The 20,145-nt window shown below is 35.5% G+C and overlaps 2 protein-coding genes across 5 annotated transcripts in view; one reads left to right on the forward strand and one right to left on the reverse strand.

Annotated features, from left to right (window-relative positions):
• LOC106161839 (E3 ubiquitin-protein ligase TRIM9-like) overlaps positions 1–10,808 on the forward strand; it is a 37,049-nt gene extending 26,241 nt beyond the window's left edge. For 2 of the 3 annotated variants that reach the window (XM_013538894.2, XM_087005478.1), the window contains exons 5-9: positions 1,486–1,521; positions 2,989–3,128; positions 4,907–5,045; positions 7,005–7,229; positions 7,613–10,808. In XM_013538894.2, coding sequence (XP_013394348.2) covers positions 1,486–1,521; positions 2,989–3,128; positions 4,907–5,045; positions 7,005–7,229; positions 7,613–7,911 — 839 coding nt within the window. In that variant the 3' untranslated portion in view covers positions 7,912–10,808. The remainder of the gene's footprint in view (positions 1–1,485; positions 1,522–2,988; positions 3,129–4,906; positions 5,046–7,004; positions 7,230–7,612) is intronic. The other variant, XM_087005477.1, reaches the window with a different exon arrangement.
• Positions 10,809–13,881: 3,073 nt separating this feature from the next.
• Positions 13,882–19,744, reverse strand: LOC106154505 (uncharacterized). Of its 2 annotated transcripts, none has more exons than XM_013528869.2 (7): positions 19,560–19,744; positions 17,074–19,097; positions 16,707–16,829; positions 16,061–16,496; positions 15,568–15,816; positions 14,740–14,879; positions 13,882–14,521 (listed from the first exon to the last, which is right to left on the reverse strand). In XM_013528869.2, the coding sequence occupies exons 2-7, from the start codon at positions 19,067–19,069 to the stop codon at positions 14,373–14,375; spliced, it is 3,093 nt and encodes a 1,030-aa protein (XP_013384323.2). In that variant the 5' UTR covers positions 19,070–19,097; positions 19,560–19,744; the 3' UTR covers positions 13,882–14,372. The 2 variants fall into 2 exon arrangements, with proteins under 2 accessions (XP_013384323.2, XP_086861955.1); XM_087005829.1 differs by having other exon boundaries at positions 16,707–16,825; positions 17,070–19,097.
• Between the last annotated feature and the right edge of the window lie 401 nt (positions 19,745–20,145).

The following is a 20,145-nucleotide window of genomic DNA, read 5'->3' on the forward strand; positions in this document are numbered from 1 at the left end:
CAGACTCGCAGTGTCAACTTGATTGTGTCCTCGGGTGATAGATGTAACTGGTAACCATACAAACTGGTTCAGAAAGATTGATAGTATCAATGTGAGGAAATGTAGTGTTTTTCCATATTTAATGAGAAGGTGTACAACTTTGGGTATCAAAACTGAGGTAATTGGGATCTGAAACATGGAGGAGTGAATGTAGTATATTGATGTAAAATTGCTGGAAAGATTTTGTTTCTTCTTTGTTGAATAATCCTGTTTGGTTATGGCAAAAATTATGGAAAGGTGAGACTGATAATGGCACATGTAAGTTCAGTGTGTTATTGGCAAAAAGATCAACAGTAGCTGCCGTTGATGACATAAATTGACAATATCTGGCAACTTCAGCTGAGTGTTCTTTGACATCTGCTTCGCCACGATTAAAACCTCATTGTAAAACAATGGATGATCTATTCATAGAAAAAAAGATCTGCATAATACATAATGGCAACTGCTGAGTTGCACGCGCACTCCGCTGGAGGCTTATTAAAACCTGTCACTCACGAGTTTTTGATAAAAGTGGCGATATTCATCATGGGCTGCTGTGAATGAGAGGAGAAATGCTTTACTTCCATGTTTCTTCAAATCTTAGCCACAGGACTCTAATACAGGGTCTAGACACCCTTAATCAAATTTGCGTCCCTGGCCATTTGGGAAGAGCATCAAGGATTTACGTGATCTATTTTGATTCAAATCAAAACTGTGGTTTTAACTCAGAGTAGCCCTCTGTATCCAAAAGCTGGCTATTGCTATTTATAGATTTAACACATTTTGTAAATTTGTAATGACGCCGATTACTTCAGAGTTGACGTAATTTAAGTCTCTTAGCTAAATGTTCTGAAGGCTTCTTTAGAATGGTACTGTTTTAAAACATCACAGTAGCTTGGTGGTTTTAGTAACAATATCAACATCCAATTTGTTATTGCAGCTGGATGGTCTTCCTTAACTTTGTAGTCACATTTACAATGGAGGGCTGTTCAAGTTTTAAAAAACTTCTCTTCATCTTCTGTATTTTACTGCCCCATAAATAATACTACCATATTTTTTCAATGGATGATTATGGAGAAGGAAAAGCACTTTTCTGCAAATGGTTTCAGTAAGAATGAAAATACTGTCATGTTTGTCTTAAGTGGTGACATAATACCATATGATCTAGTTTTTGCCAATAAAAGATATAATTGTTCCTTTGTACTACTGTAATCAATGATTAAGAGGAGGCATTGTCAGTGATGCTGAAGAAAAGGGTGAATTTAAAAAAAACTGGGTGGTAGTTTTACAAAGTCATTAGAAGAAAGGACACCTCTTTCATTTCTTCATTTAGTTCACTTACAAATAACATGCCTTTATATTTTATGTTGTGACTGTTACAAATTATTTGTGAGCATTTTTAACAATTGCCAAGGTATCCCAAACTAACTCTATTATAATTTTGTTATTATTTATCTGGTAAATCAGGCCAGACGTACCAAGAAAACAAAGATGCAAAAGAGGGTAATAATTTTTTTCCACTGTTTAGGAATGCCATTTTATTTTGCTGTGATTTTCAAGATGTTTTTGCTTTTATTTTTAATATGATATTCCTCTACTTACTGCAAGTTGGGTGTAAGTCTTCCGCCGTCTTGTTATTATTACTAGGAAAACGTACCTCACGTTATTGGTTTCTGGGAAATTAAAGCCATGCTGTTGCTATGATATGTTTTTCAGTTTATATTAAATCCATTTTGTTTGACATTTATGTATTTATGTTTGATGTGCCACTGAAAGCATGATGCCTGTCTGTACTTATAAATTCCTGGAACCGTTTTCCTTGATCTTTCCTATTTCCTACTAATAAAAGCTGAAATAACACCGTTTTCTTTGGGACAATTTGGGTTTTCTTTTTGTAATTGAAATGTTCTAAACTGTTAGCAGTTATATTAACCTTATTGACGGCTGCTGTGAAAGTGAAGTTTTTTTTTACATTTTCATACCATGAAAGCACAGGGATCCAGCTATGATGTGAATTTCAGTGGCACAAACCTTACCTGTTACTTTGTTATGTGCAGCACTATATTTAATCATGTGTCCTGATACTTTTCCATTTTGCCACCATTTACTATAAAGAGCAAAACTGGTCTCGTTATTTATAAATGCATGCTATGATGTTCCTTTAGACAATTTACACTTTCTTTGATGAGCATGGATTTTGCTGTTGTATTTATCTCATGTACGTGACATTATGTGCTCCCCTGTAGCGAAATATGATGTTGCTAGTAGGAGCTTTGCGAGCATGATGGTCAATAACGGTATACTTTCTTTTCGTTTCCAAGTTTCCAGTGAAGTCAAAAATTGGCATTTATACATGTATAGCTGTTGTATTTATGGATATCTGTACATAATGTGAGATAAACTCAGCCCCTCCAGGTTTCCATTAAAATGATTTCAGAAAAGTTGCATATTTTCAAAGAATTTTCTTGGTTGCATGCACTGTTTAATGTGTTGTTTCCTCTGCTGAGATATTGATATAGACTGTGTAATCGGGCATGGTTTTATTGGTTGCCAGTTTTTTTACTACGATTACAACTTCAGCTTTGAACATGCAATTGTAACTGGCTTTTGTACAGTGAGGACACATGGTATTTTGATAATAAAATTTGTATGAATTTAACTTAAATATATGTTTATCTGTAATATTTTATTTTGAAATGCTATTGGTAACTTACAAGAAATAAATAACACATGAGGAGATACATGTAACAAATTTTAACTTTAATATCAATCAACAAGAGCCAAAGAAAAAAAAATATATATAGAACATTAGTGGCCCTTACTCATGTTACTCTATTGGTTTCTCCATGCCGTTTGACTTAGTTCAGCAGTGAGTCAAATACCCCCCCCCTCCCCCCCCCCCCCCCCCCCCCAACATCTCAGGTGAAACCCATACAATTTATTTTCAATTTTTTTGTTAATTTTTTTCAGCCCCTGGGCCTCCAATGATCATCCCTGAAGAATGCAGTGCTGAGAACAACAGCGTCACTATTGCCTGGCAACCATTCCCAGGGAGCGTCATTGATGCCTATATACTGGAGTTGGATGACGCCAACGCAGGGGCATTTAGGGTGAGCTAAATGTTTGTTAATTGTTCTTTTTTTCTGTCAGAGTTTAGTTTACAAACCTGCTGCAAAATAAAATTGATGGACTATATCAGAATGGTAACTGTATGAGGTCATTTTATATGTCTGTTAATTTTCCATTTGACAGTAACCCTGCCCTCCTTCTCTCCAAAAAAGAGGGTGGGGTTGTCTCTAAACTTTGTTTGAAACCTTGGTTATAAGCTTATGCACAGCTGTGTACTTCTCCTACTGTATTTCCCCCTTAAAATGTTGCTTAGAATGTTGCGAAATGTCAGTTAGTTAGTGTATATGTGGGTTCTTCTCACTGTATGAACTGGGAGAGGCTGTTTGGGTCTCAAGTACCAGGGCCCATTTGTCAATGATGGGAAGTCAAAACAGTCAATGAAATTAAACAAAATCTTGCAGCTGCCTTACTAAGTAGATGGAGTTATTCCAGAAATAACCGCACATTCCTCACTGCTAATTGTGTCTGATCTGTGATTAGTGAGCGTGTTGATATGGCACATATTTAGGCAAGTTGGAGGGGAATTTTATACCCACAAAAATGTTGGCATGCAAAAACATCTGCTAATTGAAAATGAAAAATAATAACCAGAAGGAAAAAAGAACCCTGTCTTGGTGACAGTGGTTGCTGTCTTTAAGTTACCTATTCATAGTTTGATTTAGATGCATGCTTTCACACACGCATGTACGCACACACACACTAGAGGATAATTGTTCTTTGTATCACAGACATGAGCTTTTTCTGCGGGAATACGAAATTACGTGTTTTTGAATTCAATTTTGTGTCTGCCCCGGATCCCCAGCCAGTTATGTGTTGGGTCCCATGATGAATGTTCAGAGGTTTTTGTTTTGAAACCTAGGCTCATGTCTTGTATCACAAAATGTTAAGTTATTATCATCTACACACACGCATGCATGCATGCGTGCACGTACACACACAAGAATCTAATTAATTAGTTTTTTTGCATCACAAAATGGCACATGTATTATGGCACATGATGCAGGACCCTATATATCTGATCAGGTCTTTTATTTATGACCTAAGACTGTTATTTTGATATTAATGGATGTTCATAGTGCCATAAAACATGCTCTTGCTCCTTTGTAAATGGATAGCAATCACCTCTAGTTAAAGCACCATTAATCACACTTCCATTTAGAGCTTTTATCTCTGAGAAGAGACAGCAGGTGGACCAATAACACCATGTTTTTTAATCATGCAACATCGTTTGCTGTATTCTGTGATCTTCACAGGTGTGTAAAATGCCCAGGGTTGCTGATATTGTAGTTCTCAGAATTCATAGGTCTTTGGTTTAACATGACACTAACAATAGAATGACACATAAAAAGTGGCTGTCGATACTGGAGAAATGTGTAGAATAAGCATGAATGTGCAGATATGGCGAGCCTGAATACCTGTGGAACAGCATAAAGGTTTTTCTTGTGTAATAAAGAAACAAAATGTTTTTAACTGACCTACATCCAGTGAAGATGTATCACTGTATCATGTACAAGTAGCCATATATCAGCCATTATACAGCAATGAACCAAATGAACTAAATCAAGAATCTATTCTTGACTATATCTGTGTACCTGTAAGCTGCCTTAATATCCTAACATTACCATCTAACTGAAAATTATGGCCCATGTATAAAATGTACAGATGATACTTTGCATTTTAATCTCTCTCTCTCTCTCTCTCTCTCTCTCTCTCTCTCTCTCATATTTCATATTGTATATTTGTTATATATATGTTTCAGGAGGTATACTGTGGCCCTGAGACAATCTGCACAGTAGATGGCCTGCATTTTGATAGCATGTATAACGCCCGTGTGAAGGCGTTCAATCATGCAGGAGAAAGTGCCTACAGCGAGTGCATCTGCCTGCAGACGGCTGAAGGTGAGAGAGATCAGTGGGATGTGCCAGATACAACTGTTGATTCATCATCATTGTGCCATTTTTGTGCCAAGTATTTTAGGTTTGGCTGAACCCAGGTTGTTGCCCTGTTTACTGTGATTTACTAGGGAATTTTTGGGTTTTTCATCCTTTTTTGGTCAATGGACCTTGCGCATGATATGTACAGTTGAAAGGGAAAAGTGGAGCTTTTAGAATAATTATTTTTTCTTTGTCCATTATAGTTTGATAGAATAATTATTTTTTATTTATTGCCCATTAATGTTTGATTTTATCTCTGCTAATTTTTTTAATGTAATAGGCTTTGATTGCAATTAAGCATGTTTTGTAAGTTAGTAGAAAGGAGACCAGAATATGTGGTAAGACATCAGTTTATTGCTCTTTTTATCTTTTACAACGAAATCATGCTGATTGACTGTAATGATCACGATGGGAGATAAAAAAGGGTGTCCGCCTGTCTGAGAGCCAATGTAGAAACATAATCTACACATCATCCACATTTCTATAATTTAAAAGTTAAAATGCATGCTGCCTTTTGAAAGCTGATATCTGGAATAGCTTTGCTGTGATAATCAATTAAAACATGAAAGATTCAAGAGGAAGCACAGACTGATAGATAAAACCACAATTATCAAAAGACCAGACAAAAATGTGACTGGTTCAAAGAAGATTCCAATTTCTAGTCAGTGCCATAATTCTCAAACTTTTAAGAATCATGAAAGAAACGTCTAAAGAATCTTTGGCCTCCAGAGACCAAATACAAATTCAGTGGACCATTGAACAATTTTCCAGTCACTTGAACAGTGCTGAAATTGGACTCTTTGGAGTTTTTTTTTAACAGTCTGGTGCCTGCAACTGATATATTCTTGAAAGGCAGCTTGTAAAGAGAAAATGGGGTGTTTATGAAGTTGTTAAAAAGCCGGCTAGTACATTAAGAGGAGAGACCAAGTGGTGGCTGGTGATAGAAAGCTCTGAGTGACATGAGCAGTGGGAGCAAATCTTCATTCATACAATATGTCAACATGTCCGGTATAAAAAAAAAAAAAAAAATTCGTGGATGCTTTTGCACTCACTGGGTAAGGTTGTTGGAATTGATAGGTTTCAGTTTATCCCAAAGGATGGATTTTTTTCTTTTTTTGTTTTGCTTTTGTAGCATCTTGAAAGGAAATTACTTCACCCAAAAGGCCAGGCAATTGAGAGCCCCCAGCGTCTAAAACGACTCGTTACAAATTTGATCTCATATAAACTAATTTGCTGAAATTAACTGTTACAACAAACACAATAACTGCTTTTCATATAACTGCTGGGGGTACAGAGGAAATGACTCTCTGAAGAAAAACACTGTTTATTTGTCTAATAAGGTCTGAAAATTCTTTCTTTGGAATGGATATATATTTGTCCTGACATAGACTTGTTTTCTTTGTCTTAAGTTGACTGCACTTTTGGACTTTGTTTGTTTTATGTCTGCCCACCCAGTATCAATATACAGTTGTGAACATACCTAGCCTCTTAGTGCTAGCTTCCAAATACATACACACATTTAGTGCTGTGCATCTGATTGCAGACAGACCCCATGTTGGTGAAAATGTATCCATCTTAGGTCACAGAATATTTTCTTTTATGTTCTATGGCACAGATTTTAAAGACTGAATCGAAAACCAAAAGGGACATGACAAATTAATGAATAAAAGTTAACACTTTTCATGTTCCGACTTTGCAATGTAGTAATTCATTCATTTCATTATTTTTTCCCTTGCACTCATTCACCTTCCATGCAGCAAAAAATATATATTGATAATAGTAAATTTTATTGATATATTTAATGTAATTGACATTCTTGTTTAGATTATTTTACACTTGATACCAAGACTGGCGCTTGGAACAATTTAATTACGCTCTTGTATGAGAAAGATACATTTATATCATTTTTATTATCAATTTCAGTTGCCTGGTTCTCCTTTGATGCCATCACCGCCCACCCAGATATTATTTTTTCCAATGACAACACAACGGTCACCTGTAGCAGTTATGACATGAGAGTGGTGCTAGGTGCCATAGGATTTTCTAAAGGCGTCCATTACTGGGAGATCGTAGTTGATCGCTATGATCATCAACCCGATCCTGCCTTCGGCATTGCCAGATTTGATGTCAACAAGGAGCAAATGCTAGGTAGGAGCATGTATACGGGATAGATTTCCCTGTAAAAGTATTGATTTTTGTGTCAGTTTCCAGCAACTTCAAAGCTTCAGCTTCTAATGAGAGACACAGACTTGATAAATCAAAATAAATGGAAAAGATGCTTTGTAACGAGATCAGGCAGGGAAAGGGAGGGAATCTGTGGTTTATATGCCAGAAATGTGAAATTTCAGACCAAATCTTATAAGTGTTAAGTGAATGATAGAAGTCTAATAAGATAAAATGTGTGCCATTTTGGATAATTTTTAAAAAAAAATCTTTGATTTTCAGAACTGAGGAGATCTTACATACATGCACTACAGTAACTGGTTATGAATTGAAGGTGTGACATACAATACTTTTTTTCTTTTTTTCAGGTAAAGATGACAAAGGTTGGAGTTTATATATAGACAATACACGCAGCTGGTTTATGACAAATGACACACATTTTGACAGGACGGAGGGCGGAATACGCCCTGGAAGTGTGATCGGGGTGAAACTTGACTTAAACAACCACACACTTTGTTACTATCTCAACGATGAACCTCACGGACCAATCACATTCACAGGTTTGCACGGCGTCTTTTTCCCCGCAGTGAGTCTCAATCGAAATGTCCAGTTGACTCTCCACACGGGGCTTGATATCCCAAATGACAGCGATTCTGATGGAGAGTAAATCAGTGGATCTCAGTGCGAAATTATTACTGACAGGGGAGCCTGGTGTCCTGTTTTGAGTGTCACATTGTACAGGTCATTGACCTTGCACATAGATCAGTCATTGACCTTTCACAAAGGTCAAGTCATTGACCTTGCCCAAAGATCAGGTCAACAACCTTTATTAAAAGACACAGCCAGTATTGGCTTGGTGTCTCATAACAGGAACATTGACCTGGAACTGCTTTAACCTGTATTGACTGAGTGCTCCTGTACTGGAGCCTTATGTCAACATTGATCAATGAATTATTAAGTATTATTTTTTACTGATATCATTATTTATTTCAAAATGTCTTATTGCAGTAAATGTACACAAGGGTCAAGGCAGTTTATTTTACAATCAGTGGGAAATACTTGGATGTTAAGTTTTTTTTTTTTTTTGATCAATAAGTACATTTAACTTGCAGAAAAAGTGTCCGAGTTTGGTTTTGAACAACTTGAATTAGTTGTTTTTATTGAGTGTGACTTCATAGCGAGTGACTTGGCATCTGTCATTTATATGCATCAATGTCAATTTCCCCCTTGCTACATGTTGCGAAGTATGGGTTTATTTTATTGCAACAGAACCACCTTTATTTTTGATCTCAAAGACTCTTTTTCAGCAGGCACTGAGAATGACATAACCTAACATGCAATTTGACCCATGAGGCTCTGACACCTAATGGCTTTTTGTTATGCCACACATCAATTTGTATAATTTTTTTCTTCACATAATTTGCCCTGGTGGCATGAGGAGAAGAACATTGAAGTTAATCTGACTGTGTAATGCTTTTAGTTCCCAGTGTAGAAATGTGTGATGCTCTCTTAACTGTTGTTTTTAGATTGGTCTAAATCCATACAGATGCTGGTGTATCAGTGCTGTAGAAATTGACAGACTATTTAGGAATTGTATTTATGTTATTGATATCTATGACAAGATGTTAGAGAATTTTAAGTTTGGGAATCTGCTGCTCTACACAATGCTTCTCATGTTTGATTACAAGCTTGATTATTATTATCATTGTTATTTTTTACACTATTTCTGTACTGGCTTACATGCAAAAATGGTCTTTATAAGCTGCTGTCTGAAGACAGTTGTTATGAATGAGATCGCGTATCAGACAGAGGCTAATCAGTATACACTGGAGAAGGTCATGACATTATGTATGAAATTAAGAACAATTGATGCAATAAAATAGTTCCTACATTCTTTATTGATGAAGGTAATTTTTTTCCTAAAAGAATTTCATAGAATTTTCTCTGGCACCCTTTAGGAATTGAGGCGGTGATTTGAAAAAAAAGGGGTGGGGGGGGGGCGTAGGAATGGTCATGATCAGCAGCCACAGTTCTTGCTGCAGAACATTTTTTCCAGCAACTGTTGCAAAATTTGATAAGAGCTCTTTACATACCACAGGACAACGAACAGTACTGAAACAGTTCACTGGTGCGTATTTAGCATTGCTCATAATGTTCAAGCTTATGGAAATTAAATTGGTTCAAGGAATTTAGATTATAACCATAATTTCTTGTTATAAATTGTGCCATGTGTTTTCAGTTATACCAAGGTTACTGCCTTTTAGTGAAGAGTTTGATGAATTGATTGCAGAAAGAAACATGGACATTAGTTAGACCTGGAAGGGGGGCATTATTTAATAATTCTTATTTTTATCTGGTAAACATTAAAACATTTTAAGGTTTATTTATTTTCACACAGAGGAATGCACAATTTTTTGTATTATTGTGAATCTTAGTATAGACTTGTATGACATTTGACACTGCTGGGTATTGATGTTAGGGATGGTGCTATTTAGAAGTTTAAAGGGTTGTGTGTTAAGAACATGTTTTGCAACAAAAATGTTTTGTGAAAAAAAATCCTCACTGAATCAAATAATGTTAATTAAGTATTCACTCGTATGATTTTAAGAGTCACAAATTTGTCTTATTATAATAACTTTGAACAAAGAAAGCCTACTTTCTGAAGTAGCTGAAATAGCTAGAATTTAGATTAGATCATGTACATATCTGTAAAGATCTCATATGTATCATTTCCCAACAGTATAAGCAATCTCCTAAACCCTTTTTTTTATGAAAGACTTATCATTTCTGAACAGTATAATGTAAGTGTAAATATGGAGTGAAAATTATAAGTAAATTAATTTAACCTTGAATGATTTCAGAAGCTTAAATGCTACAATGAGTAAAGCTTCGTACATGGAGCTTATTTTTGTTACATCAGGTAGTTAATAATGTACAGTAGACTTTACACAACTTGACCTTATAACTCAAATTTTTGTGTATCTCAAACAAATCTTATGGAACAAACTTTTTCTTTTGCCTCACTGTAATCTTTGCAAAACTTGAACAAATTTTCTGGTCACAAAATGTCCCAAGTTGTTTGGATTGTACTGTATTTAAAAACTGTCATTCATCAAACCATCGTGGCGGGAAGGTTGGATGGTGTTCATTGTAATTAAAAAAATCGTTTGTGAGTATGGAATGTTTCAAACTGACCTGCTGTTTCTGGACACAGCTTTTCATTTTGTCTAATTATGGTAAGGTTATCATGCACAATATGTGACCAGGAAAACACAATAGCACAGGTTGTCAACTAATTGAATCCTTTTATTAGCATGGTTAATTCATAAAAGAACCCTGCTTTTCATGTAGTTGAGTATTGAGAAATGGATTAAAAGTTGGTCATGTTTGTACGCGTTTAGTTTTCTAGGCAAGCTTTTGATCATAGTGCTATAATTGAATTTTACGTGCAATACTGAAATGATTTCAATCTGGATAAAATGGATTTGTAAATATCTGATTTGGTTGCCATGATATTGTGCACAGTGTTTAGGACAAAATGAAATAAAATGGTTTGAGAATTAATTGCTTTGACTTATATTTCTTATAACACTTGCATAGAGCTATCCACACATTCAAAACCAAAAAGGATTTAATTGTGGAATTTGAAAACAAACATCTGCTTGTAATAAAAGAAATAAGTGCAGTGTGTGAAGACAACTCTCATTTTCCATTCCATATAACTAACTGGAAAAATAGAAATTAAATGTGAAGCAATATTTACTATATGTATACCTAGGGCTCTGTAACTAAAAAGCATCGCGTATTGCATAGAGTGATATCACATACAATGTATTATATGGGGCGAGTTATGGAATCAAGACACTTGCGCTCGGTCGCAATGTGCGATGCTTTCGAGATACGGGGCCTAGGTCATTTGTTTGACATGATCCACATTTTCACTTACCACGTACTCTAGGTTATGTGGTGAATCTAGAATTCACTCTACCACGAATGTCCTTACAAATCAATTTGTAATAAAAAACAAGACCAATATGCACCAAGAGGCTGTTCACATTTGTCATTTGTGCAGCTACTTACTATGCTGGTTGAACGTGTTCACAATGCTAAGAAGAGTTGGTGCATAACTTGTGTCAAGTTCAAAGCAAGAGGTAAATCATTAGATAAAGTTGATGGCTTTACGTTGTTATGGAGAAGATAGAATTTAGGTTTGCCATGTTTTTACCCTCAAAATAAACTGTAATGATAAAAAAAGGAGTGGGGCCTATGATAGTAAACGTCAAACTGATTGAAATCACCTTAATGGAAGCCAATTACCCAGATTTCAATTTTTTATGACAATCAGTGTGATAGCAATCAGGAAGAAAACAACACAACCTGTCAAATGAGTGGAACCTTTTGACACTTGTCCAGCAGCTGCACTATGTTGCTGAACCAGATGGACTTAATTCAGATTGTATGCGATTTGTACCCAATTATTTTTTCCCTTAAGACAATTTATTGTATTAATTTATGTGATGGGCAGTGACATTTATATACTATCAGCAAAATTGAAAATAACCACAGATGCATTTGCTTAAAGCGTGTTATGGTTGATATGTACTGGCTATGAAAAACTGAAATGAAATGCCCGAGGGAAAGCATTATATATTTATCATTTCTTGTCCTGAGGGTCTCTGTGCTAAAAATCACTGTAAATTCTCTTTGGGGCCATATTTTAGTCACTCAGATTTTGGACACCACAAATCATTTCATATTTTCCTGACGCCAGGTTTCTCATTAGCAAAACATTAAAAAAAAAAAAAAAAAAAAAAAAAAAAAAAACAATACAATTCTAAACCCTTAAAATGACTATTATGAGCCATATTCCTTCTCTGTATGTCAAACATCCCAATATGCCCAGTAATCCTAAATGTGTGACCAGCAGACATTGTAATCCTTATAAATCTATAGGCATCCTCGTCGTATTGACTTTCAGATCGTAGCAGGTTTTAGAGAGAAATCAGTCTCAGCTTTTTGGGCAAACAAAATACTAGCAAAATGTGTAAATATGTTTCAATCTCTCCCAAATCCTATTTTGACTGCTTGACTTACTGATATTGTTAAAAAGAAAAAGCGTTTTCTTAATTTCTTGTGCTTCTGCTCACAATTCAGAACAAATACTCTATTTATCTATTGTCCTGTTGAAACTGATTATCTGTCTGTACAGACATTGTGTTAAGAGTACAAGTGTTGTGGAATGACCTTCGCTTCAACAGCATCAAGAACGTTTGCATGTTTGACTTGCACTACAGTAGTCATGGGAACAGCACTGAAGGTGTGAATAATTGAAGTACAGACTTTCTTAGAAATAAAGGATCATCTCCTTTGCAACAAAATGAGACTGCAAACACTCATTGACAACCAATCACTGGCTACTCATTTGCTGAAACTTAATTTATCAAATTATTTTATTAATGTTTTATCTAATTCCATTTCATACTGACTTCTTTTCACAAATACAGATTTATTCACAGAACAGACCATCAAAAGTGATGATATTTTTCACCAATAAACATCAAATATTAAATACATACTCTGTATCTGGGATGGGAGAACAGAGAATGCTGGGAAGAGCCCTCCCCCCCCCCCCCCCTCCTTGATAGCTACACAAAATATGATGACTTGTTAAACTTGTTTTTATTTTTCATGTAAAAAGGACAACTCTCTTTCCTGACGTGGTGCACTTAATGACCCCCCAGGCAAAAAAACATGAGTTGGTATTTCAACATTCACTGAAGCTAAAAGTCAAGAATGACTAATTGCCCAGCACTTAAAAAGCCAAAGCATGCTTTGTAAAATGTCACACCACCCACAGCAAAAAAGTAATGCCAACCTAAAAATGTAAATCAATTATGTATGTTACATATTCTTGACTCCTAGCATGTTGCACTATTTATATCATCACAATAACCCCATCAAAATGTTCATTTTCAACTATTGTACTTCAAAACTGCTTTTGTTATGACAAAATTACATACCACTAAATTGTGTAAAAAGTACAAAAGAAAACATTTATCTGTCAATTTCTCATTTGAATATGAGAAATCAATCCCCTCTGGGTGTGATATAGTCACTTATATTGTATTATATATATATTCAGGTGGATTAATAAACAGGCATCAAAATTTTTAGTTTTTCAAACACTACCCATTCTGCTTCTACAGAATTTCCGTTAATCAATGAGCCAACCCAGGGGATTTTTCCGCCAAAATTAATTTTCCTTGGGTGAAGAGCAATTTCAGATTGGCACGCCTCCTCTTGATTCCAATGTACTCGTATAATCACCTGCTTTTTTGTCCTCTCCTCAAAGCCAGGAGGCAGGGTGTTAACCTCTTTATTTTATTGATTCCTGCAGGTTGGATCAATCTAAGAAGACTGATAGTTTCATTCGGAATGAACCCCTAGTTGTTTCCAATTTTGACCAGATATACAAATTTGGCCATCAAAGGTCACATCTGGTCATGTCTTACACAAATAAAATAAAAGTTAATTATAACTCATTAAATTATAACAGATAATTTTTGGGTGATAATAATCACAAGTTTGGCATGTTTTCTTTTCATCCAGCCACTATGCATCAACTGACAAACTGCAATTTCAATATTCATATTTATTATAACTTTCTTTTTAATGCTGTACATAAAAATGTATGTTACTAGACCCTGGCATGCTCATGTACCTTTGCTACACAAATGAAGTAATATCATTAGTGTTTTCTTAGAAGCAGTCTTTTCTTTAATATAATTGCATGGATTTTACTTGATTTCTAAATAAGAGAACAAAGAAAGTCTATCCAACCTCTTGTCCATAAGCCAAGAAAATTACCTAGCATGTTCTTTGTTTTTTACAAATACTTCTATAATATTGACCAATTCATTGATTACAGCATGGAGTTGTTGATTTTTTCTGATGTAGCAGCAACTCAACTTCTGTACAACAGCAAAGCAATGTTAAGCCGATGTATTAAACGTGCCTCTTGTCCCTTTGAGTCAACAGAAGTATGACCTCAACTTATGTGCTACATTAATCATTGTTTGGCTGATAAATGATATGTCTGTTTTTCAGCTTATTTGGAAATACAACCAATCAAAAGTAGTGATATCGGATACCATCATCATCACTTGATTCACTAGAATCACTACTATCATCACTAAGTTCCTCAAAGTCTTCATAACCATCTTCCTCAGAATCGTCTTCATCACTTTCATATGTCCAGTTATTGTTACGGTTAGTTTCTATGAAATGATAAAGTGAAAAATAATCACTTAAAAGTCAGTGTCTACATATCATCTTATGGTCTGAATATGAATACTCTTATTAAAAATAAAAAAAGTCAAGTACTTAATTATAGGTTGTTTCATTGCAAAGTTAACAGCTATCATTTTAAAATACTGAAGAATGTTTTTATGAAACATATAAAACATTTTATAAGGCTTTATTTCAAATTACTTACTGTACTCGGCAACAAATTTCATCGGGTCAAACTTGAGCTCAGTTCCAGGATGTTCTGATTCAAATTTCTTTTTGGCTTCTTTTCCAGCCTCCTCCATTTCCTTCCTGTGTAGCTCAAACACGTCTGTGTCTGCCGGGCACCTGAGGGCATTTATCAAACATTTCTGTGAATTATATCATTAAAAGACACAAAACCCTGTTATCCATCAAACTTTAAAATTCACAATCATCTAACTCCTTTTAGAGAGTGTACTCTAAGTACCATCTAATGCCAGAATTACTACAGTAACAGATAAAATTGCAGTTCCAATATGGTTACTGAAAAAATCTTAAAACTTTTAAAAACAAAAGGAACTGAAAAAAAGTGTTTTGAGTTCAATTGCTACAACCACGGAAGCACTCAGAGAAGGAAGACCTCCACCAAGACAAATAATTAACTAATATTTAATCATTGGAACATCACCAAAATTAAATCACTTTCAAGTTTTCCTGAAAATTTCATCAGATTCCATTGAAACTTTTTAGTTAGGGTGGTGGCACACACAAATGGAGGTGAAAGCATAACCCCCTTAGCAGAGGTAATCAATGATTTCATGGTGTAAACTATAGATATATTGATGTCATACAGATAACACTGAGAAACAAACGAAATGATAAAACTATCATTATCTCTCAAATAATGGAACACTTAAAACAGTAGCTGACACATGAGGGGATCTTATATGGGTAACTACAGATTAGCCTGTTACAAAAATAAAGAAAGTTAAACAAATAAATAAATAAATAGGATGGGTTTTCACACGTTGACTAAACCTGTTAAATCACTTACTGTCCTTTCCTATCTCCAAAATGGGAATAATCTCTGATGGGCTTACGGCACACGTAGCACATGGATGCTCCACAGGAACAGGTCATCTTGTTACAGCCTTCCACCTTGTAGAAACGTTTCTTACATTTCCAGCACGTCCTAAGCATGGCTTCTGAGATCTTGTTCTCTATGAAGGTTCTCATGCTGGTCTCCCCTTGTCTTTCCACTTCATCACAGTGGAAAGGAACATGGTTTGGTTCCTTGCATAACCTAAGGGGGAGAAAAAAAAAGACTTTTAGTTTGACTGCATACACAGGGGGAATTAACAATATTCAATCTTTCTACGCCTTTTTTCAGCATATACAAAATTACATACTTTATTTAAAATCTTACAAAATTTGTGTCACGCAGATTTATTGTGAAACTCTGGTGTTTCAGCAACTCAAGGCAAATTGACACTGCTATAACCTGAAATAACAACTGTATTCAATGGTGATTAGCTACAATTACCTACCTGCAGGATTCTTTCAGACATTCTGGATTAAGGCATTTAAACACCTTGTCCTCTGGGTTGGACATAATGGTAGCAAAACTACAGAAAGGGCAGCTCACAAGGTCAGGAATGTCCGCTTGGCGAATCTCCTCTTCCTGTAAACGGCGTAACAAGTTGGAGAAGATCTTGGGTGAGAGAACCTTCTGCAGGACTGATGTAGAAAACTCAAACGTACAGTCACTGGTCAAACAGGGAAATTTCGTCTTTGTTTGACCAATCAGTTCTTCTGATGACCTGCGGACACAAGTTTGGCAAAACAAATGGCCATCTGCACAGCTGACCATTTCCTCAAAGAGCACTTCATCGTCATAGCAACATCCACATTCGTACAGCTCTTTCTTCTCCCGTGCTTCTGCTATCTTGGTCTCACGTTCTTTCTTTTGCTCCTCCAGGTAATCTGAGAAATCAAAATTAACAATAAAAAAATGTCTGAAAAGCGTAAAGCAAGAGCAAAATAAAAATATAATAATGGATAATAATAGGTGTTACTTAATCAAAGCAAGTTTTAGCAGAGTTTGACAATCAAATATCCTTTGATTTTATTCATTAATTGTAAAGATTCTACACAACACAGAAAATGTTCAGTGAAACATAGCATGCTTTTAACCTTTTATATCCTGTTCATGCTGGACAAAAAGCATTTCCTTGATCAAAATTTCATCCACTTCACTGGGAAGTTTCTCTTGTCTCCTTCGTTTCTTCAAGAATTTTTCAGAACGTTTTTTCCTCCCTAAAACATATAATTAAAGAAAAATCAATGTAAATGAAATTGTTGAATTATTACTTATAAAAATTCAGATGACTTAAATAGTTTATTAAATCTAACCAATTATATACTTTTTCCCTTCATCAAAATTTCCTGCACCGATTTCAAAAATGTCAAAAGCCCCATTATTTTCAACATTACTTTCCAATATGGAAATATTTATTGAAAAAGCTGGATGAAATAGTAATATGTTCATCAATATACTTGCCTCTAAAATCTCCAGCTTCCTCTGCCAGCTCTCTTACTGTGGGTGCGAAGTGGAACTTATGCTTCTCAAAAATGGTTCTTATGTAAGGGTCCTTCATAAGGGGAAAGTCATTCATAAGTTGTACAATGGCACAATTCTTGTAATTATTGCTCACTGGTTTCGCTTCATCATAGAAGTACGTCTGTGGATCATCAAACATCTGCAGAAATTCTTTGATATCAAAGTGAGATCTCATCTTTTCCAGCTGTTTTTTCTTGGCAAACTTTTTCTGTTTCTCTATAACATCTTTCAGCCGGGGAAAGTTTTTGGTTTCCAGCATCTGAGCTGCTAAATGTTTACTCCTTTCTGGGTCATTTTCCCTCATTATAAGTGCCTTAACTAAGTAGTCCGGGTCACAGTCTGGAAAAATTGCTTTTAATTCTTCTACCTCTATTTCAAGCCGAGTCTTTGGGGTATCATCAAAGACTGCTGGTGTATTATGACTTTTGTCTTCAGTACTATGATTAGTGCCTTTATCCTCACCCGAAGCTGTCTTTACATCATGCAGCATTTCAAAACTTTCTTCTGAATTTTGACTGCTCAATGGAGTAAGTTTCACATTTGTTCCTTCTTCATCTTGACTTCCACCCTGCATTCTCAAGAATTCTTCAGCTACAACCTGTATCCTGTTTGGATTTTGATGGTGGGCCTCCAAGTATGCATAGATTTCATTTCTGTCTTTGTCAGGGAACATGCGGGCAAGAAACTGCATGTCTGTGTATATGGGGTCATTATCAAATGTGACCTTCTCTTCTGCATGTCGACTCTTGCTGTTGCTTTCATTATTATCAACTGGGATCACCACTGATTGATTTTCAGAATTACTAGTTTTTCTTGACTTAAGTTCATCAATGACATCTTTCTTTCTAGTATTAATATTGTTTTTCTCTTCTAGCAGCACAAAAATTTCATTAGGATCAACATTAGGGAACAGTTGGGAGATGTGACCAACTTCCTTCATAATATCATCACTCCCTTCATTTCCTTGTTCTTTTGGCACTATTTCATTTTTCTCATCTTTTTCTTTAGCAAGTATAGTATCAACCACAAACTGAACTCTGTTTTCTTTATGCAAATTTCTTTCTAGCAACTCAAACACTATATTTGGATCAACTGTCTTACCAGGATGAAGTATGTGGATAACCTGCACGACTTTATCAACATCCTGCAATAAACTACTCTCTGTGTCTTGGGTATTGTCTTTGGTCAAATCTATAAAACTTTCCTCCACCAATTCATTTGTGACAATATCAACACGGTGAGGCACTTTCCTATTCTGCTCCAATTTCTCATATATTATCTGTATTTCATCTCCTTTATTGAGTACTGAAGCAATCTGCTGTGCATCTCTAAAGACTGATGCTTCTTTGAAGATGGAAGGTCGGTCGAGGACTGGTTCACTGGAGGCTGGTTTTAATGAATTTGATACTTCGTTTCTTTCAGTTTCTGTATCGACTACTCTCCCATTTATAGAACCTGGAATATTGGCATCTGGAATGTCAGCACCTGTAGATGCTGAATCTATTTCATCTTTATCAGAATCAATTGGGAAATGTGGAGAATACTCTGGACTATAAGACAAAGTATATCTCAATGTCCCTTCAGTTTCCAAAGAACTACTTTCATTTTCTGGACCTGTATCTTTTTGGTCAGGTTGAACACTGTTTTTAGAGCTTTCCATTTTATCTGTTGTCTCGTGTATGTGTCTGCTGTTCATAGACAAATAAGTGTTGTCACATCCGTCTTCACTATCACTGATACTGTGCAGTCTTCTTGGTTGCCGACTGACAAATTCCTCACTTTCTTCATCACTGCTTATGCTGTGGTAAAAAGCAGTCCTTGCTTTCTTGTTGTCACCTGACTCAATTCTTCCATTTATTTTTCTCTTTTTCTCTGTGCTACATGTGATGGGTCCATCATCCTCATTGACTACCTGACTCAATGTTTGATTTTCCATACTGATCAGGTCACTTTACAGATACACCCTGTAAAAAAAAAACTGACATAATCAAATGTCAAAATAATAATAAAAATAATTTATACAACTATGTTACTTGGTGAATGAGTTTAAATGAAATTCTGCTATCTGAATTCCATTTTTTACAGGAATTTAGTCTTCATGAGAAACAATCAGGGCTACTTTAGGGGGCGGGGTTAGTGGAAATGGGATTCTGAGGAAGGGGGGGGGTCTAATTTCTAAATATTTTAGATTTTCATACTTCCGGACTTTCAACAATTCCATACACTCTTCATAAGATATGGCCCTATCGCAAGTATGAACAAAAAAGTATATTTTAAAAGAAATATAAAACATGACAATACCGAAAGACTTGTTAGCTAGTACAGTACAGCAGTTCAACTCAAGGGTTTGAAACGACTGGACTCTGAAAAGTCTAATGTTAACTCTAACAGTGACAAGCTACGCAATTTCAGTCCAGACGGATTACCTTATTTTAATTGTACCACGGCGTTAGATTTACTTCTGACTCCCTATCAAGGCGTATAGGCATAATAAGTGAGAGACGAGATCATGGAGATGCACTTTATACTATAAGCTCGAAAGGTTTCGATTTTGACAGACAGTTCTTGCCTCGGCTTGTCGACTTCCTGTTTACGTCCCACTTCTCGCGAGAAGTGGGTCATAAAAACAGGAAGTAAACAAACGCACATGGTTTTCTTTGACGGCAGTTGTCAAAATCAACGCCTTGGTTTAACTTTAAGGCCTTACTCTAGCTACCATATAAACTTATACTTACCGACAAGTAGAGTAGAGCCCTACACTAAGGCAATCATAATATACTATCAGTCGGTGAATATGCATATATCCATCCTGTAAGTTGTAAAGTGAAAAACAGATACAAGAAATCGTTTAATTAAATTAATATCAGTTACTTGAACCATTTCTTTCTTTGGCTGTCAAACATAAACTTAGAGAGTCATGGTTTGGTATATAAAAATTCATATTTGAAGGCATTCGTATTCAGTTAATTAGAGTGTCTGATGTGATGCAATGTCATTTTGATGACTTCTTCA

This window comes from Lingula anatina, chromosome 2 (assembly GCF_051362555.1).
Source record: "Lingula anatina isolate TDL-2025a chromosome 2, LinAna3.0, whole genome shotgun sequence".
NCBI lineage: Eukaryota > Metazoa > Brachiopoda > Lingulata > Lingulida > Lingulidae > Lingula > Lingula anatina.

Coding starts and splice junctions, on each gene's coding strand:
- LOC106154505 (XM_013528869.2), bottom strand. CDS start 19,069: ATGGAAAATCAAACATTGAGTCAGGTAGTCAATGAGGATGATGGACCC. Junction 14,880..15,567: donor TTTGGAGATAGGAAAGGACA/GTAAGTGATTTA, acceptor AAATGCCCTCAG/GTGCCCGGCAGACACAGACG. Junction 14,522..14,739: donor GAAATTTGTTGCCGAGTACA/GTAAGTAATTTG, acceptor ATCATTTCATAG/AAACTAACCGTAACAATAAC.